At 40.7% G+C, this 25,945-nt stretch overlaps 1 protein-coding gene across 1 annotated transcript; it reads right to left on the bottom strand.

Annotated features, from left to right (window-relative positions):
• Positions 1-2,077: 2,077 nt before the first annotated feature.
• On the bottom strand, positions 2,078-25,041 carry slc25a27 (solute carrier family 25 member 27). Its single transcript, XM_041188685.1, has 9 exons — positions 24,677-25,041; positions 22,723-22,911; positions 19,686-19,770; positions 11,985-12,107; positions 10,667-10,779; positions 6,540-6,624; positions 3,739-3,831; positions 2,443-2,545; positions 2,078-2,360 (listed from the first exon to the last, which is right to left on the bottom strand). The coding sequence occupies exons 1-9, from the start codon at positions 24,942-24,944 to the stop codon at positions 2,289-2,291; spliced, it is 1,131 nt and encodes a 376-aa protein (XP_041044619.1). The 5' UTR covers positions 24,945-25,041; the 3' UTR covers positions 2,078-2,288.
• Between the last annotated feature and the right edge of the window lie 904 nt (positions 25,042-25,945).

The following is a 25,945-nucleotide window of genomic DNA, read 5'->3' as shown; positions in this document are numbered from 1 at the left end:
TGTTATAGCTTCACCAGGTTGACGCCTCATTTTTAGGTGTGCCTGGTGCTGCCTCTGGCGTGCTCTCCTGCACTCTCCATTGAACCAGAGCTGATCTCTTAGCTTGATGGTAATTGTAGAGTGATGGATATGCCAGGCAATGAAGTTACAGATTGTGGTTGAATACAATTCATTCTTGAATACACATCATTATTTAAGTTTTAAAATGCTCCATTTGATACTAGTAGTGTTATGTACCCTCAAGGTATGAGTTTGCAAGTTCATCTTGAAAGATGATTGACTTCAGTAACATAATTTGACATTTTAGAGAACAAATTGTGCTCAATGAGACTTTGGAACCTGCTGTGCAACTCCAGAACATGTAAAAGAAAACAAGCATGTATCCTTTGCATAGCTGTTCTCAATCAGCGCTGCAGAAATACTGGCACAGCACCTCATGGATGCCCCGTTTTGAGCTGCTAGGTCTGTTCTGAATCGTCCCATTTAGCATAGTGGTAGTTTCACACAACACATTGGAATTTATGTTCAGTTTGAAGACGGGACTTGGTCTTCACAAGGACTGTGAGGGGTCACTCCTACCTATACCGTTATGGACAGTTGAATCTGTGATAGGTAGATTGATGAGGACAAGATCCAGTAAGTTTTTTCCTGTTACTGGTTCCTTCACCTGCTGCCACAGGCCCAGTCTGACAGATAGGTCCTCTCAAAAATAAAAATACCTGGAAAAACTCAGCAGGTCTGGCAGAAAGGACAAAGGTGTTGAAGGTGGTGATATTATCTAAGGAATGTGCTAATTAAGGGTAGAAAGCAGGACAAGCAAGGTACAGAGAGCCCGGGTGGGGTGGGTTGGGGTGAAGGGAAGGGATCGAAATAGACTAAAAGGTAGAGATAAAACAATGGATGAAAATACATTTAAAAATAATGGAAATAGGTGGGAAAAGAAAAATCTTTATAAATTATTGGGGAAAAAAAGGGGGATCGGAAAGGGGGTGGGGATGGAGGTGAGAGTTCATGATCTAAAATTGTTGAACTCAATATTCAGTCCGGAAGGCTTTAAAGTGCCTAGTCGGAAGATGAGGTGCTGTTCCTCATTTTCCGACTAGGCACTTTAAAGCCTTCCGGACTGAATATTGAGTTCAACAATTTTAGATCATGAACTCTCACCTCCATCCCCACCCCCTTTCCGATCCCCCTTTTTTTCCCCAATAATTTATAAAGATTTTTCTTTTCCCACCTACTTCCATTATTTTTAAATGTATTTCCATCCATTGTTTTATCTCTGCCTTTTAGCCTATTTCAATCCCTTCCCTTCACCCCACCCCACCCCCACTAGGGCTATCTGTACCTTGCCTGTCCTGCTTTCTACCCTTAATTAGCACATTCCTTAGATAATATCACCACCTTCAACACCTTTGTCCTTTTGTCTATGTCATCTTCTGGCTATCTCCACCTATCATTAGCCCCCTATCCAGCTCTACCTGCCCACCACCCCCACCTTAAACCAGCTTATAATTCACCTCTTTTCTATTTTTACTTAGTTATGTTGAAGAGTCATACGGACTCAAAACATTAACTGTGTTCCTCTCCGCAGATGCTACCAGACCTGCTGAGTTTTTCCAGGTATTTTTATTTTTGTTTTGGATTTCCAGCATCTGCAGTTTTTGCTTTTAGATATGTCCTCTCAGTTGGTCATTAGAGTGCTACTGCACCCTTTTGGTGATGGATATTGAAGTTCCTCATCCAGAGTACATTCTGTGCCCTTGCAAACCACAGTGCTTCCTCCAAGTGGTGTTTAACATGAGGAGTACTGAAGGAAAACAGTAGGTGGTAATCAGCAGGAGGTTTCCTAGCCCATGTCTGACCTGATGCCATGAGATTTCACGGTGTCCAGAGCCAATGTTGAGGACTCCCAGGGCAACTCCATCCTGACTGTATACCAGTGTGCCTCCGTCTCTGTTGGGTCTGTCCTACCGGTTATAAATCAACTTAGCCCTCTGTGGTTTTACAGTATGCCTTCACATCTTTTACTGCCATCCAATTCAGAGAAAACTTCAATTTTTTAATAGTTATAGTGATGTACAACTGAAATTTTCTGAAGCGAAAGTACATTGAACTTAAGTGGAGTTAACAGGTTAAACATCTGTGCTGATAGCCAGAGTGACCACAGAGAAATAGTTTCAGTGGAACGTTTTTCATTTCCTGTCTACCCCAAGCTGCATGGTGCTAGATGATACAGTTCTCAAAAGAAACTTCACTGAAGTTAAATCGGAATCAGCTCTGAAGAGATGTCAAAATGAATTGAGGTCTGTGATTTTTCTGGTTTGTTCAAACGTGAGCCAGAATGTCAATGACCAAGGTGCCTGAAACAGATATTTAAATCTAGTTAACACAAAATACACAAACTTTAAAAAGATATATTTTAAATGTTATATAAATATTTACCATTCTAGCCCAGGTTGGCAGAAATCCTTTATACAATGACATCAACCCTTCTCTCTTTATTGTCTTCACCAGGCAATCAATTGTGGATGTATATAGTAAACCCCTAGAAGCAAAGAATGGACTAAATTGAAAATCTCTTGGAATCAATTAACAAATAAAAATGCAATTTTTTTGAAAATGAGGTTTCTGTACAAAGCCTTTTAGATTTACTGCAATGTGCATTGAGATAAAGACCAATTCAAAAGAATTGCAAACAAAGTCATAACTGTCTACTGCAACTATTTTATTTTGGGAAATAAGAAGTGGCTAAAGTGCTCAAGATGAAAAGTGAACTTTAAAGAATGTGCTTTTAGAGTTTTCTGTGCCATAATATAAAGTTTCTGTTTTCAGAATTTGCCAACTCACATATGTGATCAAGTTGTCATGTAGGAAGTCATGCTACTCTCAAAGAAGCCAGTTTTTAAAAAGTGTATTTATTTGTTCCTTTAATGCCCATGTCTTTATTTACAAAGGCCAGGCAGTACAAATCAAATTGAGATTTGCATATTTTCTGTTCACTTTGTTATTTACAGCAAAATGTTATATTTAATAAGAACACTTTTTAAATTGTCAGAGCAACATCCTGTGTTATCAAAACAGAAACACTTGAAAATAAGTTGGCACTTTGAGGGAGAGATGATCATACTTTTAGTACTTTAGTACAGTAACCTGTAAATTTACAATTTTGTTTAACATACAATAAGGAATTTATGTTGTATCTGAGGTACCTATATAATGAATGAAAAACTTCAATCAAGAATGTGTCAATATTGAGAAGAATTAATACAGTAGTAAAGGACACGGGCAAGATTATCAATACAAAGCAAGACTATATCCCACCAATATGCCAAAGACTAAATTTTGATAATGATGCAGTTGTTATATCACCAATCTGATCTCTCAGTGAAGACATGTCAAGCATTAACTGAATGGAGTGTCTTGATTTTCAGTGTGGCTAAGACATCTGCATCTGAAAAGGGGCTTTCCACATGGCTACACATTAGACACACCTATTTTCGCTGTAAACAATGGTATTATAGCAAAGTGTCCATAATCTCACCACAAACTCCCATGGATAGTATTCAAAAAGTAAGTTAAATTTATGGTTTCTTACATCACTTGACTCTTCGACTATTTCCTATAACCATTCCCACATTTTGTTCTATGCAATACATCATTTAACATCCCCTCCCCTGCAAAAAAAAACCTACAGAAGGGCACTTTTACCTTGATATCAAATGAATTTATTGCACTTACCTTCCTTGCTTATCTCTTGTCTGATTCATGATCCTGGTTTTAATGACATCAGCAGGGGTTCCCATGGTAGCAGCAACTAGACCTGAACAAATGCTGAGCAAAAGACTTTTAAAATTTGTATCAAATGTATTAATTCATAAAAAAGGTAACTAAAATGATTTATCTTCACTGTAGCTTGAACTAAAAAGAATTATTACATTGTGTCATTCTTCAATGATGTGTCATTACCCATGCATTGCTGTGGCCAGAAGGGTGAGTGATTTACTCCCAAGGCTCAGTCTACACTGCCATTGAACCAGCTGAAGGAGAGCTTTCCTGTTTCTTACCTCATAGCCCTGCATTATAGAAGCTTCTGTTTCCAGTTGCCACCTCCCACTATCAGGAGCTCAGTGGATTGGAATATCTGAATTGCTAACTGACCAGCCCATTAGAATGTGTTAGTCTATATGATGTATGATGGCACTCCAATGCTGATTTTTAAATCATCCCAATGTTTACTGGTAATATATGTGTACTGAGATGGAAAAGAGAGAATTATTCTTTTCTTTGGTCCTTCAAGTGACATATGCCAGCTCATCTTTTAAACTGTTAATAGATATTGTATTTGGTCTAAGAGATCTTTGAAATATGCTAACTTTTAAATCCTGACTTATTTGGCTGAAGCCTATTCATGGCTTTCCTTTATTCATTTGGGCTGCAAAACTTGAATTTCTACAAGCCAGAAGTTACACACAACATAAAAACACATTTGATAAGAATCCACATTTATTTTGTTAATTATTATTGCAATAAACAATAGCATTGTAAAGAGGCAATGCTGCATGTGGTGTTGCAGTCCTGTATTGTGTAAAGACCCCAACAGCTTTACAGGTTGTTTTACCTGGCAGCTAAACTTGAATCTAACCACCTAACAGCCAATTTCTCCCAGCAGGACTTATGAAGACAGATATGTCCACGGAAAATGTGTATTGCTCTTAAGAATAAAGGGCAGCTAATTTATTTTTCTTCATTTCTGATTCTCCATACATAATCGATACCTATGAATGTAGTGCACATTTAATAATACCAGTAATCTGGTATCGTGTGTTAAATCCTGGGTGCTATGCTTAGCAAATATGCAAGGCTCACTCCATGTCATATGTGGAAGTCTTTCATACAGTATCAAAAGAGACCTGATTTGGGAATGCCCATAGGCAGCCATTGATGGAATGAATCTTCACCTACCTCGTGGAGTTCTTCCCTGCAAGATGGCAGCACTGTAGGACACAATCAACATTACATTTGACTACCTGTCACTGGTTTGATTTGGGTTCTCACACCATTGAAAATCAATTACTGTTAGCAAATTATTCAAATTGCTTTGTTCCAGATAGGGAACATTTAGGACTTTGTGGTAAAAGTGGGATTTGTAAAAGAAAGTACTGACTCCTCCAAGGTTTTGTAGCTTTTAACCCACCCAATCACCTTTATGGTTGCTTAAGTAAGTATCTGCTCATAGTCAAGTAAGAAAACCAAAGGGCATTTTTTTGTTCAGGAAGTTGGTGTACTTGTTGCAATGAAAATTTAGTAATCTTACTCGTCAGAGTTTAAAATTTCCCCATTGACAAAATACTTTTCACAAATTTTAAACAAAAGTTCTTTTGATCCTTTTGTTTTAAAGGGTTCAGTGTTTAGGTATTTCTAATTGCTAATTCTAATTTTCTGATTCTGATTACCTCTTACAGAATAACCCCTTGCAAATTATCTCAAAAATAACATCTTAAATTAGTTTTAGGATTAGGGTGACAACTTCATTGAAGGGGGATTTTTAATTTGAGTGTGGAGACTTTGTACTAGGATTGATCTGGAGAAGATCCATATATTTATTGACGCTGCTGAAAAAGGAAAACATCACCATTGCAGACTGAGAAGTGAAACACTGGCTATTAGGGGTCCAACAATAGCTGCAGTATGGCCAACAGGGAAACTGGGGGAAATAATGTGGTGTAACAGTAATGCCAGAGAGGACAGCAACTGTCTTTGACTTTTGACTTTGATGGATTCCTGCCGGATGAAATGTAACAGTATGGGAAGGGAAATGGCATCAAAAATCTTAAAAGTAAAAAAGGCAAAAGAGAAATGTATTTGCACTGATAAGGGAAAGCACTGATCTGTGTGACAGTGATTGAGAAATGAATCACAGCTGAATCAAATGTGCACATCTTGCGATAATCATTTGACATGACTTCTTAGAAATTTTTTAAGTACCATTTCTTGATGGTCTAAAATATAGCTTGAATTGAAAAACAGTACAGCACCCCAAACCAACGATACATTAGATTTCCAACTTTGATGAAAGGTCATCGACCTGAAATATTAACTCTGTTTCTCTCTCTCAGATGTTGTCAGACCTGCTAAGTATATCCAGCATTTTCTGTTTTTATTTCAGATATCCAGCATCTGCAGTATTTTGCTTTTGTATTTCCACTTGTACCTTGTGAATGGTGAATAAAATGATGAGACAATTCCTTGAGCCAAATTAAACTGGGAAATGACTAAGTAAAAACTGTAGACGAGCTAAAAGACTCAAATATCAAATCAAAGAGGCTTGGCAATACAATTTCATAATGTATATTTTTATCTTCTGTAGTCAATCATACATGAGCATCAATCACAAATAAAGCAGATGCAAAATGACTACAGTACCAATAGGGAAAATATACAGTACCACACAGTCATAATTCAAGATGCCTGAAAGAAACCAACACCAAGTTTATATCAGTATAATTGTATAAAAGAGATACTTAGGAGAAAGTTGGTACCTTGATAAGCCATGGCATAAACTGTTGTCCTTCAGAGCTGTGTTCCGCAGTAAGAAGTGTTTCACTGTATCATAGGTAGTTAGATCTAACAACACAACCATCGTTAAAGGGATTAGAAAAAATAAAATTCAAAATGAATGTAAGAAGCTCTAGTGGAAGAAATGCTAATTTTTGTAGAAGCTAATCCTCAGTTTATTGTTTAATGATATGGCCTTGATAAAAAAGTCCAGGGTACCTACCAAACTGGTTCTATCTGCATGCAGATACAGTAAGCAAACTCCATAAATGTCAAAATTCGTTACCACATACTTGTTTGTGCCACTACATCAAAAGTGATGCAAGGCTGTTCCATTTCATGAAATAAGGTGTACTAAGACATTTCTACTTGTGAAATATTTTTCTCTTTTGCTGTGAAGCTAATGATGATTTATTCTGGGATATAGTTCCATTGCCATAGAGCTATCATCCTTACATCCTTAGTCTGTGAATACCGCAGGTTATTCAATTGTGGATCTGTGACTGAAGCGCAACTCTGTCCTTGTCAAATGTCTGTATGTATGCATTTCTCAACAGGGCTCGCAACAATGATCAGAAGCAGAAATACAAGATGATTTTTCTTAAATCTACGCATTTATTGAGGCCAACTGCTGCCACTAATTCAACTAACTCAGCAAAGACCAGGGAGCTCACTGATCAGTTTGGCTCATGTCATCATTGGTGGCAGCAGCATCCTTCCATCTATGTAAGATGATGGACATGCAGCAAATCCATTGGTGATGGATAGTTTCATATGGTGCACTTCTGCGGATGGCTGAGCAGACCAATCTGTGAGAGGCAGGTTCTGCCAGAAGTGCCGCAGCTGAGGTGGTTATCAGGCTCATGTCACCACACTTTGTTGCTCTCCACTGAGCGCTAAGGAGATTGATTCCCAAGTGGTCACTAAAGTCTTTGTAGTGATCTATTTTGTATTTGTGAAATAACAGATCGCTCTGGACAGGAGCAAGCAAAATGTAAAGGATTGATAATTTGATTCAATGGCATAAAGGTTTGAGGTCAAACTATACTAAACTAACAGCTCAACTAAAGTTGTACTGCCAACGTTAAAAATATTTTCTAAAGAAGAACAAAGATGGATCTACGTTTCCTATCACTTAAGTTCTGAACTGGACTCTTTACCATTAAAATAGGAGGAGGAATTTGCTTATCTGTTTTCTTAATTTTATTGTACATAGTCATACTTCAATGCAACAAATGTAATGTTACATTATTTGCAGATGTATGTGTGCAATTGGAAAATTAAGCTTCCTCTTAAGTCTGCTGGATCACATCTCCTTGCCAGACAACATAAGCAGCACAGGAGACTTTATCTATTATGCTTTGGTCAATGCCCTCAGGCTACATTGCATCTTAACAAAATAATATGAGATTTCTCACTCCTGATAACCGGGATTCTGCTTCCTCATTCTAAGTTAAATTCCTAATACAAGCTCAAATACATAAATGAATAACGTATTTTGAATTATATCCTTGCTGCAGAGATCCAGCAATGAATAAAAAACTTCTGAAAGTTCACTACAAAACTAATACTCATTTTCTGCTGTCTCCCAATATGAGCAAAATTCTTGTTAGGCAAGGGAATCAAAGATTATCAGGGGCAGATGGAATGTGGAACTTGAAACACAAACAGATCAGCCATGATCTTATTGAATGGCAAAGCAGGTTCGAGGGGCCAAATGGCCTACGTCTGCTGCAATTTCATATGTTCATATGTATGTAAGATTAAAGTAACTTTCTGAATTATTAGAGCATTTTAGATATACTCATATCAAGTGTGCCTGCTCCACATACAGATCACCTCACTTTCTGAGCAGATGAACATAGTTTGGTTTCAATATGGACTCAAATCTACTTTTGGATAACGTGGCTTAGAGTAACTGCAGAAAAAGCTGTGATTTTGAATCAGTTGTTTCAACATGGCAGCAGACCAGGACAGCTGCTTATTTCAAGTCTGACAAGTATTCACCACTGCATAGCATGACAATTTAGCAACGGAGAACTAACAAAACATATTTCACCCATGCTGCAACAGGTCAAGTTAAAAAATCTTGCTTGAATTAAAACTCTGAACCAACTCAGCTGCACTATAATGTTCAGAAGCAGAAATGCAGGCTAATTTTTCTTCTTAAACCCATGCAATTGTTGAGGCCGAATGCTGCCACTACTTGTACAAAGTACCAGTACTTTACAAATCACACCCTGTTGCTCTGTGCTATGCATTTCTTTAATTCTGCTGAAGGCACTTGATAGAAGGGGTTGATTTTAACAAACTAAATCAAAGAGCCCTGCCAGGTTAAAAACAGAAATTGTTGGAAATACTCATTAGATCAGGCAGCAATCTGTTGAGAGAGAAACAAAGTTAACTTTTGTCAAAGCCGATAAAAGCTAGAGATATTTCTCTCCATCTTTTTCCAATTCTGATGAAAGGCCATCAACCGGAAATGTTAATTCTGTTTTTCTCTGGTCACAGCTGCTGCCTGACCTGCTGAGTATTTCCAGCATTTTCTATTCTTATTTCACATTTCCAGCATCCACCGGAATTAGCTTTTGTATTAGCCTTACCAGGTTATTCTGTAAAAAAAACACAAATAATCAAAACTTTTACGATAAAATGCAACATAATTTATCTAGAAACACAAGTTTGTGTTTAACCAAAAATTCTGCATCAGCATTGAAACCTGTGGAATTTACACAAAATCATTACCTGGAAATTTGTTTCTTGGATTCAATGTCAATCGTCTCATTTGTTGTTTATTATTATTCGTTCATGGGATGTGGGCATTGCTGGCTAGGCCAACATTTATTGCTCATCCCTAATTGCTCTCGAGAAGGCAGTGGTAAGCCACTTTCTTGAATCGCTCTAGTCCATGTGGTGTAGGTGTACCACAGCTATTAGAGAGGAAGTTCCAGTAATTTGACCCAGAGACAGTGAAGGAACGGTGATATACTTTGAAGTCAGGATGGTGTGTGACTTGGGGAGGAACTTGCAGGTGGTGATGTTCCCATGCATCTGTTGTCTTGTTCTTCTTTGGTAGAAATCGTGGGTTTGGAAGGTGCTGCAGTGCATCTTGTAGGTCATTGAGGTGCCAATTAAGTGGGCTGCTTTGTCTTGGATGGTGTCGAGCTTCTTGAGTGCTGTTGGAGCTGCACTCATCCAGGCAAGTGGAGAGTATTCCATCACACTCATGATTTGTGTCTTATAGATGGTGGACAGGCTCTGGGAATTCAGGAGCTGAGATACCCATCACAGAAGTCTGAGCCTTTCAACTGCTCTTGTAGCTACATTATTTATAAGGCTGGCCCGGTTAAGTTTATGCTCAATGGTAATCACCAGAATGCTGATCTTGGGGAGAGTCAGTGATGATAATTCCATTAAATGTCTAGGGGGAAATTAGATTTTCTCTTCAGCCCAAGCTTGAATGTTGTCCAGATCTTGCTCATTCAGCCATGGGCTGCTTCAATATCTGAGGAGTTGCAAAGGTTGCTGAATACTGTGTAATTAAGTTTAGTTAACATATGGATGATTTCTGGCATGGCTCTAGGCACATTCTGGGCCGCATTTTATGTGCCCTTGCTGAACGTGTTTCGGCAAGGGTGGGGCGTGTCAAATAGGGCAGATTCCCACCCATCCCTGAGCTCACCTCCATAAGGGGGGCTTCTATCTTTGGAGGCTACCCTTTGCAGACCAGGGGGGCAGCTCCTCCACATTAGAACTCCCTCTTTCTTCCTACCCGCCCCCCACTCCCTAACCTGCCCAAACCTTTCGTGCCCAAGACCCCAGACTTACCTGTTTCCAGGGATCCATTGTGCTGCCTTCTGCTTCTTCGTTGCAGTCTAGCAGTGCCCATTAATGTACTCTTGGCGCTGCTGAGATTGATGGAGCTGCCAGCCACACCGACTTTGCTTCCAGGGAGGGTTAGCCATCCAAACACTGCTGTAATATTCTGCCCTCTAGCTCTAAAATTCCACACTCCATCAACATCAACTTTGAGAGATGTCTTTAGGCTTCATGCAATCTATTTTTATAACACCTAAAGCTAGAAAGAAAGCAAATGCACATCTTGGGTTACCTCCCAGACTCACTAACGCAGCTCTCTGTACATTTGGTACCCATCCAGCCCAAAGACCTCGGATTCCACCTTCCGACAGGATTTTCCCAAAAGCATGGGAGACTCCATGGACTCTGAAAGTAAGATTATACATCATTGTGATCTGCACACTCACGTACAACAGCAAAAATAACAAACCCAAGATCTGAAATAAGACATTGAAATATTTGAAACTGAACTGTTTTGATGACAACATATTCTCCTTTCCACATGTAGGTCAAATATCCTGTCCTACAGGACAGAATCTAATCCCTTCATTATTTTAAAGACTTCAATCATATCCTCTCCAATTCTGATTTTCCACAGCAAAGAACCTCAGTTTCCCAAATCTTTGCTGATAACTAAAGGCATTTAAAATAGTTTCAATTAAGTAGGCATCCTCAGCACCTTTTCCAGCTCTTAATATTCAAAGATAAGAGGACCAAAACTAGATACAGTATCTAGATGCAGTTAACAGTGGTTATCCAGAGGCAAAAATTGAATCAGGGAAAGCATTTCTTAATGCACAAATTTATACAAGGCAGGGATCTCTATTTCTCACTCAGATACACAGATTAGGTGCACGGACATATATAACCTGTAAAAAAAGGCACTGCAATTTTTGAGTTCAGTTAACTTGGAAGTATATATTTGCCTAAGACAACACAAAGATGTGTTTAATTATTCCTGTTGAGCAATTTAGGAAATTAATGCATCTCATCCCAAAATCTGTATTTTGAACATAAAGCTATTGTGCAATCAGTCAGTGCACAACACACTAAATGAGAAGCTATGCCAGTGCTAAAAAATAACCAAAGCCTAATAGTATCATATATCAAGAGGCCTCAATTTTTTGGACTGTGAATTACCACCATGGTGCTTAGTCACAACCTCAAGAGCATTAAATTATGAAGACAGGTTTGGATGCCTGAGTCTAGAAGATTGAGTGGAGATCTCATAGTGATGTTTAAAATGTAAAAAGGATTCAATAGGGTATGTACACAGAAACCGTTTTCTCTGGTTGGAGGGGAGGATCAAGAAAGATGGGACATAATTTTAAATTTAGAACTATGTTCGTTTGGGTAAAACAAAACATGGAGCTAAGCTGGGTAAATGGAGTTGAGGTACAGATCAACCATGATCTAAAGTGAATGGCAAAGCAGGGTCGAGGGACAGCATGGCCTATTCCTGTTCTCATGTCTGGAACTATAGGACAGCAGATCTGGTTAAAAGTTATTTTCCAAAATTCACAGACTCAGATTACAAAAACGTAAATATATATGTAAAAAATATGTCTTACCTGGGTGCTTTTCCTTCAAGCCTTCTCTTCCCTTCCATTTGCATCTGGATTTTCACCAGATCTGCTGGGCTGGCAAAAAACTGACCAATAGCACCAGACAGCATTCCTCCTAAAACAGCTTTCCTGCTCAAAAATGGAGAAAAAATATTGTTGGCATTTAATGGTGTTAATATTTAAATTACTTTTCATTTATACCCTTTCCTTGAGGATTTAGTTACCTTCCTCCATCACCCAGGCTAGCCTAAGCTGTAGCTTATCTCTATCCCAAAGGATATCGACAATGAATTATAAAATAAAATCAGAAAATGTCACCATCTGTGGAGAGAGAAATCGAGTTAACATTTCAGATTGATGATGATCTTTCAGCAGGACAATAATCAATTAACCTGAAGCACACTTGCTGCAGGGTAGAATACATGATTGGTGCATTTAAAATCAGAACCAAAAACTACCAAAATATAAGGGACTCTGTTGAAGTGTTATGGTTGAAAAGTAACAAAACACATTATAACAGAGAACACCAGCTAGCCACACTGCATCAGTAAGGTCAGCTGTGTATCTATTAGCTTAGTAAACAGATATATATTTTTCAAAACAAAAACAGAATTACCTGGAAAAACTCAGCAGGTCTGGCAGCATCGGCGGAGAAGAAAAGAATTGATGTTTCGAGTCCTCATGACCCTTCGACCGAACTGAGTGAATCCAAGAAAGGGGTGAGATATAAGCTGGTTTAAGGTGTGTTGAGGGGGAGGGGCGGTTTGGGTGGGGGGAGAGAAGTGGAGGGGGTTGGTGTGGTTGTAGGGACAAACAAGCAGTGAAAGAAGCAAAAACAAAAACAGAATTACCTGGAAAAACTCAGCAGGTCTGGCAGCATCGGCGGAGAAGAAAAGAGTTGACGTTTCGAGTCCTCATGACCCTTCGACAGAACTTGAGTTCGAGTCCAAGAAAGAGTTGAAATATAAGCTGGTTTAAGGTGTGTGGGAGGGTGCGGAGAGAGAGAGAGAGAGAAGTGGAGGGGGTTGGTGTGGTTGTAGGGACAAACAAGCAGTGATAGAAGCAGATCATCAAGAGATGTCACCAACAATAGAACAAAAGAACACAGGTGTTAAAGTTGGTGATATTATCTAAACGAATGTGCTAATTAAGAATGGATGGTAGGGCACTCAAGGTATAGCTCTAGTGGGGGTGTTTTTTTTTAAATAATGGAAATAGGTGGGAAAAGGAAAATCTTTATAATTTATTGGGAAAAAAAAGGAAGGGGGAAACAGAAAGGGGGTGGGGGTGGGGATGGGGGAGGGAGCTCACGACCTAAAGTTGTTGAATTCAATATTCAGTCTGGAAGGCTGTAAAGTGCCTAGTCGGAAGATGAGGTGTTGTTCCTCCAGTTTGCGTTGGGCTTCACTGGAACAATGCAGCAAGCCAAGGACAGACATGTGGGCAAGAGAGCAGGGTGGAGTGTTAAAATGGCAAGCGACAGGGAGGTTTGGGTCATTCTTGCGGCCAGACCGCAGGTGTTCTGCAAAGCGGTCGCCCAGTTTACGTTTGGTCTCTCCAATGTAGAGGAGACCACATTGGGAGCAACGAATGCAGTAGACTAAGTTGGGGGAAATGCAAGTGAAACGCTGCTTCACTTGAAAGGAGTGTTTGGGTCCTTGGACAGTGAGGAGAGAGGAAGTGAAGGGGCAGGTGTTGCATCTTTTGCGTGGGCATGGGGTGGTGCCATAGGAGGGGTTTGAGGAGTAGGGAGTGATGGAGGAGTGGACCAGGGTGTCCTGGAGGGAGCGATCCCTGCAGAATGCCGATAGGGGGGGGTGAAGGGAAGATGTGTTTGGTGGTGGCATCATGCTGGAGTTGGCGGAAATGGCGGAGGATGATCCTTTGAATGCGGAGGCTGGTGGGGTGATAAGTGAGGACAAGAGGGACCCTATCGTGTTTCTGGGAGGGAGGAGAAGGCGTGAGGGCGGATGCGCGGGAGATGGGCCGGACACGGTTGAGGGCCCTGTCAACGACCGTGGGTGGAAAACCTCGGTTAAGGAAGAAGGAGGACATGTCAGAGGAACTGTTTTTGAAGGTAGCATCATCAGAACAGATGCGACGGAGGCGAAGGAACTGAGAGAATGGGATGGAGTCCTTACAGGAAGCGGGGTGTGAGGAGCTGTAGTCGAGATAGCTGTGGGAGTCGGTGGGTTTGTAATGGATATTGGTGGACCGTTTATTACCAGAGATTGAGACAGAGAGGTCAAGGAAGGGAAGGGAAGGGAATTGTCAGAGATGGACCACGTGAAAATGATGGAGGGGTGGAGATTGGAAGCAAAATTAATAAATTTTTTCAAGTCCCGACAAGAGCATGAAGCGGCACCGAAGTAATCATCGATGTACCGGAGAAACAGTTGTGGAAGGGGGCCGGAGTAGGACTGGAACAAGGAATGTTCCACATACCCCATAAAGAGACAGGCATAGCTGAGGCCCATGCAAACAAAACTGCCCCGGTAGACCGATCGTCTCAGCTTGCTCCTGCCCCACAGAACTCATTTCTCGTTATCTTGACTCCCTTCTCTCTCCCCTTGTCCAGTCCCTTCCCACCTACATCCGTGATTCCTCTGACACCTTACGTCACATCAAAAATTTCCAGTTCCCTGGCCCCAACCGCTTCCTCTTCACCATGGACGTCCAATCCCTTTACACCTCCATCCCCCACCAGGATGGTCTGAGGGCCCTTAGCTTCTTCCTCGAACAGAGGCCCGAACAATCCCCATCCACCACTACTCTCCTCCATCTGGCTGAACTTGTTCTCACGCTGAACAATTGCTCCTTCAACTCCTCTCACTTCCTCCAAATAAAAGGTGTGGCTATGGGTACCCGCATGGGCCTCAGCTATGCCTGTCTCTTTATGGGGTATGTGGAACATTCCTTGTTCCAGTCCTACTCCGGCCCCCTTCCACAACTCTCTCCGGTACATCGATGATTACTTCGGTGCCGCTTCATGCTCTCGTCAGGACTTGGAAAAATTTATTAATTTTGCTTCCAGTCTCCACCCCTCCATCATTTTCACGTGGTCCATCTCTGACACTTCCCTTCCCTTCCTTGACCTCTCTGTCTCAATCTCTGGTGATAGACTGTCCACCAATATCCATTACAAACCCACCGACTCCCACAGCTATCTCGACTACAGCTCCTCACACCCCGCTTCCTGTAAGGACTCCATCCCATTCTCTCAGTTCCTTCACCTCCGTCACATCTGTTCCGATGATGCTACCTTCAAAAACAGTTCCTCTGACATGTCCTCCTTCTTCCTTAACCGAGGTTTTCCACCCACGGTCGTTGACAGGGCCCTCAACCGTGTCCGGCCCATCTCCCGCGCATCCGCCCTCACGCCTTCTCCTCCCTCCCAGAAACACGATAGGGTCCCTCTTGTCCTCACTTATCACCCCACCAGCCTCCGCATTCAAAGGATCATCCTCCGCCATTTCCGCCAACTCCAGCATGATGCCACCACCAAACACATCTTCCCTTCACCCCCCCTATCGGCATTCCGTAGGGATCGCTCCCTCCGGGACACCCTGGTCCACTCCTCCATCACCCCCTACTCCTCAACCCCCTCCTATGGCACCACCCCATGCCCACGCAAAAGATGCAACACCTGCCCCTTCACTTCCTCTCTCCTCACTGTCCAAGACCCAAACACTCCTTTCAAGTGAAGCAGCATTTCACTTGCATTTCCCCCAACTTAGTCTACTGCATTCGTTGCTCCCAATGTGGTCTCCTCTACATTGGAGAGACCAAATGTAAACTGGGCGACCGCTTTGCAGAACACCTGCGGTCTGTCCGCAAGAATGACCCAAACCTCCCTGTCGCTTGCCATTTTAACACTCCACCCTGCTCTCTTGCCCACATGTCTGTCCTTGGCTTGCTGCATTGTTCCAGTGAAGCCCAACGCAAACTGGAGGAACAACACCTCATCTTCCGACTAGGCACTTTACAGCCTTCCGGACTGAATATTGAATTCAACAACTTTAGGTCGTGAGCTCCCTCCCCCATCCCCACCCCCTTTCTGTTTCCGCCTTCCTTTTTTTTTCCAATAAATTATAAAGATTTTCCTTTTCCCACCTATTTCCATTATTTTAAAAAAAAACACCCCCACTAGAGCTATACCTTGAGTGCCCTACCATCCATTCTTAATTAGCACATTCATTTAGATAATATCACCAACTTTAACTTTAACACCTACGTGTTCTTTTGTACTATTGTTGTTGACATCTTTTGATGATCTGCTTCTATCACTGCTTGTTTGTCCCTACAACCACACCCACCCCTCCACTTCTCTCTCTCTCTCTCTCTCTCCGCCCCCCACACACACACCTTAAACCAGCTTATATTTCAACTCTTTCTTGGACTCGAACTCAAGTTCTGTCGAAGGGTCATGAGGACTCGAAACGTCAACTCTTTTCTTCTCCGCCGATGCTGCCAGACCTGCTGAGTTTTTCCAGATAATTCTGTTTTTGTTTTTGTTTTGGATTTCCAGCATCCGCAGCTTTTTTGTTTTTATCTCCGTGAAAGAAGCAGATCATCAAAAGATGTCACAGACAACAGAACAAAAGAACACAGGTGTTAAAGTTGGTGATATTATCTAAACGAATGTACTAATTAAGAATGGATGGTAGGGCACTCAAGGTATAGCTCTAGTGGGGGTGGGGGGAGCATAAAAGATTTAAAAATATTTAAAAATAATGGAAATAGGTGGGAAAAGAAAAATCTATATATTTTATTATATATATTTTTCCTTTTTATATCTCCTTTTAGACACTTGCTAATTCTCTCTCTCTCTCTTCAGGTACAATGCCCTAAGAGGGCATTGGCCTCCACAGACTTCCATTGTTGGTCCAAGGTTAAAGGCTTGGCAAGGTATCACAGTGGTTTACCATTGCCGTCTGTAGGCTCTGGCTGACCAGGAGACTTTTCCGCTGTTACTGCCAGCCATAGGCATATCAGAAGAATTTACAGTCAACAAGTTCGGCCACAATATGAATACACCTTCCATGGTCATCAAGTCCTGGTGTTGGACTCGAACTGGAGCTCCTAACTGAGGCAGGGATCCTACCAATGCACCACAAGACCTCTGTATTGCTAAATTACTTCCTCCAAAGATAAAACTTCACCCCAAAGCCTGATAATGGCATTGTAATAGGCAAACAGGAGATGTGATTTAAAAGAAGTAAATAAGAACTTGCATTTATAGAATGCCTTTCACAATATCAGGGTGCCCCAAAGTGCAAATGTGCTAATCAATAGTTTAATAAGTTTAGATGGGTCAGATTAAGTTTTTTTTCTAACCCCATCTGAAATCACAATAGGAGCAGGCAGTTCATCTCTATTTGAGGAGGCATATTTTAACTGATGCCTCCCCCCGAGCCATATGGTCAGGGACAAATAATCCAACATTTGCATTACGAGACTAATTTATCTTCATTTCTTTTAAAAGTTTCTCATCCTCCCTCACCCCATTATATTTTTCTTGTTAATTTGTCTGCATTATTTTCACTTTTAAGTTGTTTCAAGTACTTAGTTGCAAAGCCTCAATCTTAGTAGCTGAAAATTTGACCACTAACTGACAGTGGCAAAGAAATCAAAGTCTGTGACAATTTTTACAATTATTGGCCCATATTTTGCCATAACAGGGTGTCTCGCCGTGTCTGCTGTTGGTTAAATTTGCTTTTGTTTAGGTGTTTACATTTCTTTATTTTAAAAAGTTTTTGCACAACAAGTTGCTGGAAGTGTGAGCTTAATGTTGCAGTGAGAGAAGCTGGGAGCCTGGGACATGAATAAACAGGGCAAGCAACTGTGTATCTCCTTAACCAATCAGATTAAAGGATTGTGAAATTAACAGAACATGGACTGAAAAGGAATTTTAAATTACAGTGGATGAATTCAATGTCAAACCGCAGACAGAAAGAAAACTGAAGAGAGGGAAAGAAATACTGAATTGAGAGAAATCAGATAGGAAGGAACAGCAAAAAGTTCTGTAAAAAAATACATTTTCCCTAGCTTTCAAAATTATTTCCTGAAGGAATGAGACTACACATTTGTTGTTGTTCATTTTCAATGCCAGAGAGGTTTATTGGCACCAATTAATACATCACCTTGTTAAGAGTACTGAGACTGAATCAAACAAGACATAACTTTCTGTGGAAATTTTATTTTGTACTTACTGTGCAAATTCAGGAATTCCTGTTATTTAATACTTTCCAATGCTGAGACTGACAGCGAAATGCTAGTTACATAAAGCCAATGGAAGAGGGCCGCATATTGGACACCAACGTTTGGATATCTCTATTTAGCTGCCCTTCACCTGAAGTTGTACCATTTTCACATAAATAATGGTGATGCCATTAGCTTCATTGTTATTTTGACAGCAAAATATAAGCCAATCTTTACATTTCTCAATATAAAACATGAGAATTTCTTCTGAAATAAAGACTTGTATTTGATATTAATCTGTCCTGCTTATTCTTTTCTATAACCCTGTGAGTGAAATGTACAACCTTTCACACATATTTAAATATTCTAGTTGGTACTGAACTGCAAGTCAAGTGTCACACTCACATCCAGGACCAAGAAGGTTGCTGAGTCTGACTCAAAGCAGTGAAAGTTGCCTGCTGCATTCATCTGTGGAGCAAATTCCAGCAAACTGAATTGCCCCAGACAAGTTGCCTCCCATAATTGAATTAAATTAATCAAATTAATGTGGAAGTTTCCCGATTTCCCCTGGTTGTGTGACCCCAACAAATGAACACGTTATGAATTAATTTACTTATTTAATGGATTTCAGAACAAGTGAAGTGGTCTGTGCTTTACAATCATTTTCTACTAAGGAAATGTGCTAAGGAAATGCTGTTGAAGTAGCATTTTTCATATCTCATGCCAAATTTCAAGTGAAATTTTATAGAGATATGCAAAAAATAGACTTTATGATTTAAATTACAATAAATGCTGTTTTGTTATATCAGGGTGATGCTTTAAGGCCAGTGGTTTAGTCAGTGCTTCCCCTGCAGTCACCTTCTTCTTTAATAATAATTGATGTTTGCAAACCTATATGCAAATTTACTTTATCAGTCAGCTCCAGAAAACATGAAACTTGCAGCATGAGGCCCTACAGAAAGATGCCACAGAGATACCACAAAGAAGGTTAAAAAAATCTGCAAGTAACAAATTGAGCACAGAATAGTACCATTTAATTTTAAAAAGCTGTATGGAGAATTGCAAAGAAAGCCAAATGTTAAAAGTCATAAATTACTTGCTTTTTGTTTTCACAAACTAAGATGGAATCAGCGAATGTTACTCTCAAAACATTGCTAAAAATCCTGGAGTCCCATCTGCTAAAAATTATTATTTTTTAGTTATCATAAACTAGTTATTCTGGCATTTTCCACAGAGGCCAAAGGAGCGTAAAGTTAATTTGCAATTAGTTGCAATTTCGTGAGTGAGAGTTTCAGATTCCAAGTTGATTGTAAATTTCTGGCTACCACCAGAATCAAAAGCATAAAATGATTGCCTGTTTCTTCTTTTTTATGTTTTTAACATGTGTGTAAATAGTGGATACATGTAAATAGTGGATACTTTTAAAGAATTTTAAGATATTAACTCATAAACCAAATCTGTGCATGTACATAATGGATTACAGGCTTGTACTAAACTTATATTTACCACAGTGGGAAAAAGCCATCTTCATCCTTGCAAAGTACAGAATCACGGAGTTGTTCATAGGACACCATCCGTACTCCAGAATACACTGGTGCACATACAAAAAAGAAAGGCTATCAGTGTACATAAAGGTTACACTCAGAATACAAACAGTAAAGGGAAAATGCAATAATCTGCTTTTTGCTTTCTGCATACTAAGCCCTTTTCCAGAGATCATAAACTATCCATCCTCAACCTCAGTTTTCTTTCTTGTGGTCTCACAGGGTTACACACTTCTTACAGTTAAGAGGAAGGTGGATGACTAGTTGGCAAGCCTCTTGTCAATTTACAACTGGTTGTTATAAGACACAAAATAGAGATTCCCTTACTTATCATAATAGGAGATGCCTATCCTGTACTTGGCACCACCCCACAGCACTGAAGCCAGGATCTGAATTTCAACTATTGTGCAATGTGAACCTGCACCCCTATACTCGGTGGCACCATGTATAAGCAATTTGATTTGCTGTGCCAGCATGGTTGCACAATGGGTTAGGTCTTAACTTTCTTCAATGCAAATTCCATTTCCATTACTCACAGAATTCCTATCTTTAGTTAATAATCTTTCTTGTTTATGATGGACATAAGATAATAAAAAAAATTCTGGTAGTGTTCTATACGAAGGTGTTAAGTAAAATAAATTATACATTTTAGATAGTCTTCAATGAAAAATATGCAACAGAATGAGATGATTTATGTCAAATCATTCAATGTTGCAAAAACATCACCACAATAAAAAGACATCCACTGTTCTCTTGTTCTATGATTAAAGATGACATTTCTTTAAAAACATATCTGAAAATTAGATCAATAGAATTTATCCCATGCACATCCTACTTTCTTCAGCTCTAAATGCACAAATATCACAACAAATGTGGAAAAATATGTAATTTGTAGTCCAAGGAAATTAGTCCAAACAGATTTGTAGTGTCAATTTGGCAATGTATTGTGAACTAGCAAAACGTTTTTTTAACAAAACAAAAAATGCTGTAAAAACTCAGCACGTCTGACAGCATCTGCGGAGAGAAAGAGTTAACGTTTCGAGTCCGTATGACTTCTTGAGAGCTCCACTTGTTCTGAAATCCATTAAATAAGGTAAAGTGATTCATAATGTGTTAATTTGTTGGGGTCACACAACCAGGGGAAATCGGGAAACTTCCATGTTAATTTGATTAATTTAATTCAATTAAGGGAGGCAACTTGCCTGGGGCAACTCAGTTTGCTGGAGTTTGCTCCACAGATGAATGCAGCAGGCAACTTTCACTGCTTTGAATCAGACTCAGCAACCTTCTTGGTCCTGGATGTGAGTGTGACACTTGACTTGCAGTTCAGTACCAACTAGAATATTTAAATATGTGTGAAAGGTTGTACATTTCACTCACGGGGTTATGGAAAAGAATAAGGACAGATTAATATCAAATACAAGTCTTTATTTCAGAAGAAATTCTCGTTTTATATTGAGAAATGTAAAATTGGTTTATATTTTGCTGTCAAAATAACAATGAAGCTAATGGCATCACCATTATTTATGTGAAGATGGTACAATGACTTCAGGCAAAGGGCAGATGTGTAGTTAAATACAGATATCCGCTATCAGTCTCAGCATTGGAAAGTATTAAATAACAGGAATTCCTGTATTTGCACAGTAAATACAAAATAAAATTTCCACAGAAAGCTGTCTTGTTTGATGCAGTCTCAGTACTCTTAACAAGGTGATGTGTTATTTGTTGCCAATAAACCTCTCTGGCATTAAAAATGAACAACAACAAATGTGTAGTCTCATTCCTTCAGGTAATAATTTTGAAAGTTAGGGAAAATGTATTTTTTTACAGAACCTTTTACTGTTCCTTCCTATCTTATTTCGCTCAATCCAGTATTTCCATCCCTCTCTTCAGTTCTCTTTCTGTCTGTGGTTTGACATTGAATTCATCCACTGTAATTTACAATTCCTTTTCAGTCCATGTTCTGTTAATTTCACAATCCTTTAATCTGATTGGTTAAGGAGATACACAATTGCTTGCCCTGTTCATTCATGTCCCAGGCTCCCAGCTTCTCCCGCTGCAACATTAAGCTCACACTTTCAGCAACTTGTTGTGCAAAATTTTCTTAAAATAAAGAAATGTAAACACCTAAACAAGAGCAAATTTAACCAACAGCAGACACGGCTAGATGCCCTGTTATGGCAAAATATGGGCCAATAATTGTAAAAATTGTCACAGACTTTGATTTCTTTGCTACTGTCAGTTAGTGGTCAAATTTTCGGTTACTAATATTGAGGCTTTGCAACTAAATACTTGAAACAACTTAAAAGTAAAAATAATGCAGACAAATTAACAAGAAAAATATAATGAGGTGAGGGAGGATGAGAAACTTTTAAAAGAAATGAAGATAAATTAGACTCGTAATGCAAAGGGGTTAGAAAAAAAAAACTTAATCTGCCCCTTCTAAACTCATAAAACTGTTCATTAGCACATTGCTGCTTTTGGGAGCTTGCTGTGCACATTATATCTGCCTTGCTTCCTACGTTACAATACTGACCAAACTTCCAAAAGTACTTCATTGACTGGGGCACCCTGATGTTGTGAAAGGCATTCTATAAATGCAAGGTTCTTATTTACTTCTTTTAAATCTATGATGCTATCACTTCTAGATTCCTGCCAAATATTCGGAATTCTGCTTGACCAAAATTGTCTATGACTGTAACTAAACCACGATGATCCTGTAAGACACAGCTGCTATCTAACAGGGAAGCTGGCTTTTGAAAAGGAATTTAGACTTGTCATAGTCTACCACCATATGTAGCAAGTGCTGCCACAAGCAGAGCAGAAATGAATATTCCACTCAAACATCTTCACCAGTTTTATATAATCCAAGAGAAATTGGTGTATTCAGTAATTGGGAGAACATATGGCAAAACAATGAAATAATAATTCTTTATACTTGGGGAATAATTATACATTAAGAAATAAGATAGCTGTGCTGAATCTCGTCAGATAATCACCTATATGTCTGTAGATGGCAGGAGTAACACCCTTCCACAGTTTAAACAGGCCCTCTTCTTTCACTATTCCAACAGCTGTCCGGATCATTCCCCTATAAGGCTTTGCTGTTTTATCACCTCTAGGATGACGGCGAACTGCTTCTCCTTGAATCTGAAGTCTTGTTTTAGTCAGATCCATTGGAAATGTCACTAAGAACAAAGAAATAAATTACAACTGTCAATTATGGTCATGGAAGCAGCAAAGCAAATAAATTGAAATCTAGCAATTATCATTTTGTTAACATCCTGCAAAACACAACCCTGGAATGACATATCGCATAAAGATTTCACATTAACCCTATCAGAAATCAAAGGAACACCTTCTCTATATCCCATGATGGAGATGGTCTTGGGCTTGCAATTCTGCTTTAGATTCTGGAGCATTTTTACCCCAGTTTTCCCACAGAAACATTCCATAGTATTAGCCTGTTATAATCACCCGAGTAAACTGAAAATATGTCCTGGACATTCTTTTCTCCTCTGCTTGATGTGGACGGGAGAATAATGATCTTAATCACAGCTTTAAAAATTGTGATTGTCTTAATGTTATATTTGCATTATCATTAATCCTAGCATTTCTCAACTTAAAACCAAATGTCATAGATGTAAATTAAAAGTCTCCCAAAATTTCCCAGAATAATATTCAAGTGTAGTCACATTCACAAACTCTCAAATGCGCTGGTACTAAAATCAAATATATTTAGTTAAATGTCGCCATAATAATAGTGCTAATAAAATTCATCTGACTCATTTACTTTGTAAATTAAATAAATTCAAATCAGCAAAAAAACTTCCAAACGATACCAACTTTGGGAATATAATGCAATGTCATATATTTGCTTTTATGACAACAAACGTTGCACTTCAAAAGTAATCCATTAATTCTGAAATGCTTTAAAACATCAGGGCCTGAATTTTTTGCTCATCAGGTGTACGCAATCGATGGGTCCGGGAGCCCTCAACTGCGATTGACCCCTGACCGCTATTTCATGCTGGCTGGCCAATTGACGGGCAGCCAGCATGAAACGCGCGCTGAGACAGGCTCAGGCTCAGCACTGTCCGTAGGGCAGGAAGAGGGTGGGCGCTAATGTTACCAAGGGTGCTGGTGAGTGCTTCCAGTGAGCTCCCAGAAGGTGGACAGCTGCCCTAGGGAGCTGCAGACCTCCAGAGAATAAAGGACGCAACAAAAATGCTGCGAAATATGTCCATGCAGCACAATCAAGCACCTGAAAGCATACCTCATTAAAAAAAGTCCCCTATTTTATTTCTATGTGGAGATATCCCACCCTGGATCGAGGTTTGAGCAAAAATGTAAAGGCTGCTTGGCCCGTCCACCAACTGTAAAAGTGGGCGGGCCAAGATAAATCATTTTCAATTGCCCCCTTAATGGGATTGTCGGCAAGTGCGCTTTGACTGCTGCGCCCGCCCGCCAAGTGAGATATCACGAGTGCTATACTATATAATTGCAAGTTCTTTCTTTTGACAATAACAACAACTTCTGCTTTATAGCACCTTTAACATAGTTTGTTCATGTACATCACCAGGACTGGAACTCAACCATTGTCCTTCAGTCTATCTGTTAAACAGTTTCCCATTATTCTATCGACTTTTGATGGTGGATTGATGGGCCTGTATTTGCCCAGGAGAGACAGGCAGACAATATATTTGCTTGCTTCCAACCCGCTGAATTTCTCCAGCATCCAATGACTCATGTGCCGATTAGCAAATGCTCCGCAAACCTCCCCTTCCCCCCTGGATTTGAGTGGTTTCTGTGAGGCTGGGGGCAGGAATCAAGCGAGCAGTTTTGTTGCATTTGTTCGGTCAGACAAGCTGACGTCGTCGGATTGTTAATAAAAGCACAACATTTGAACACCGATGTTTAAAAAAAAAACGAAAAGGACAAAAAGTGTTCCACCTAGTTCTGCCACCGCAGCGGAGCAGGCCGTCAGCACGAACTTGGCTGGGAGAAAGTGGCTGTGCCCCCGGGCAGGGCGCTGCTTTCCCGCACCGTCCTCCCTGCTCATTGCAACCGCGGCCGAGCGGACCCGGACACTGCAGCAACTACTGGGCAGACAGCTTAGGAAAAACAGGAGCTTATCTTTAAAACACAAAACCGGCTGAGGCAGCGTAACACAGGCGGCGGGTTTGGATCCTGCAATTCCCCAGCCCCCATTCAATAACATGAATCACCCGAGCCTGACAATCGCTGTTAAAGCAAAAGATGTTTGCGAGTTGAAAAGCTGCCTCCCGCCCCCGGAGCAGAGTGTCTCTGCAGCCTCTCCCACGCTGCGGAGGGGGAGTGACCAGTGCCTCCCGCCCCCGGAGCAGAGTGTCTCTGCAGCCTCTCCCACGCTGCGGAGGGGGAGTGACCAGTGCCTCCCACCCCCGGAGCAGAGTGTCTCTGCAGCCTCTCCCACGCTGCGGAGGGGGAGTGACCAGTGCCTCCCGCCCCCGGAGCAGAGTGTCTCTGCAGCCTCTCCCACGCTGCGGAGGGGGAGTGACCAGTGCCTCCCGCCCCCGGAGCAGAGTGTCTCTGCAGCCTCTCCCACGCTGCGGAGGGGGAGTGACCAGTGCCTCCCGCCCCCGCTCCCGGAGAAAGTGTATACACTGAAACAACCGCAGCTTCCACTGCAAGAGCCGCAAAACAAACCAGCAACTTCGTCTTCAGCTAAACTCTTTCTTTGCAAATTGCGAACTGTAAGGTTCGCACCACATTGCAGTATTATTTGTGAAGAGCTAGGAACCAATTGCTCTGTCAATATATATCCCCGGGTGCCATATTCACTGTCGCACCGCAGTCATTAAACATTCTGTCACGGGATGTGGGCTTCGCTGGCTGGGCCAGTAGTTGTTGCCCTTGAGAAGGTGGTGGAGAGCTGCCTTCATGAACCACTGCAGCTCATGTGGTGCAGGTACACTCTGTTAGGAAGGGAGTTCCAGGATTTTGACCCAGTGACAGTGAAGGAACAGCAACTTAGTTCCAAATCAGGATGGTGAGTGACTTGGCAGGGAACTCGCAGGTGGTGGTGTTCCCCTGCGTCTGCTGCCCTTGTCCTTCCAGGTGGTTGAGGTTGTGGGTTTGGAGGATGTGTTTGAAGGAGGCTTGACGAGTTGCTGCAGTACAGCGTATAGATGGTACACACTGCTGCCAATGTGTGTTGGTGGTGGAGGAAGCAAATGTTTA

Source organism: Carcharodon carcharias, chromosome 5, assembly GCF_017639515.1.
Source record: "Carcharodon carcharias isolate sCarCar2 chromosome 5, sCarCar2.pri, whole genome shotgun sequence".
In the NCBI taxonomy this organism is placed as follows: domain Eukaryota; kingdom Metazoa; phylum Chordata; class Chondrichthyes; order Lamniformes; family Lamnidae; genus Carcharodon; species Carcharodon carcharias.
This window is presented reverse-complemented; position numbering and strand designations above follow the sequence as displayed.

What these genes read in the sequence shown, in the direction of transcription:
- slc25a27 (XM_041188685.1), bottom strand. Translation starts at nt 24,944, where the DNA reads ATGTTATTGAATGGGGGCTGGGGAATTGCAGGATCCAAACCCGCCGCC. An exon ending in TGCGTTAGTGAGTCTGGGAG is followed by an intron (nt 6,625 to 10,666) that starts GTAACCCAAGAT and finishes TTGTGTTGTTAG; the next exon opens with ATCTAACTACCTATGATACA. An exon ending in TGCCAACCTGGGCTAGAATG is followed by an intron (nt 2,361 to 2,442) that starts GTAAATATTTAT and finishes TATCTGTTTCAG; the next exon opens with GCACCTTGGTCATTGACATT.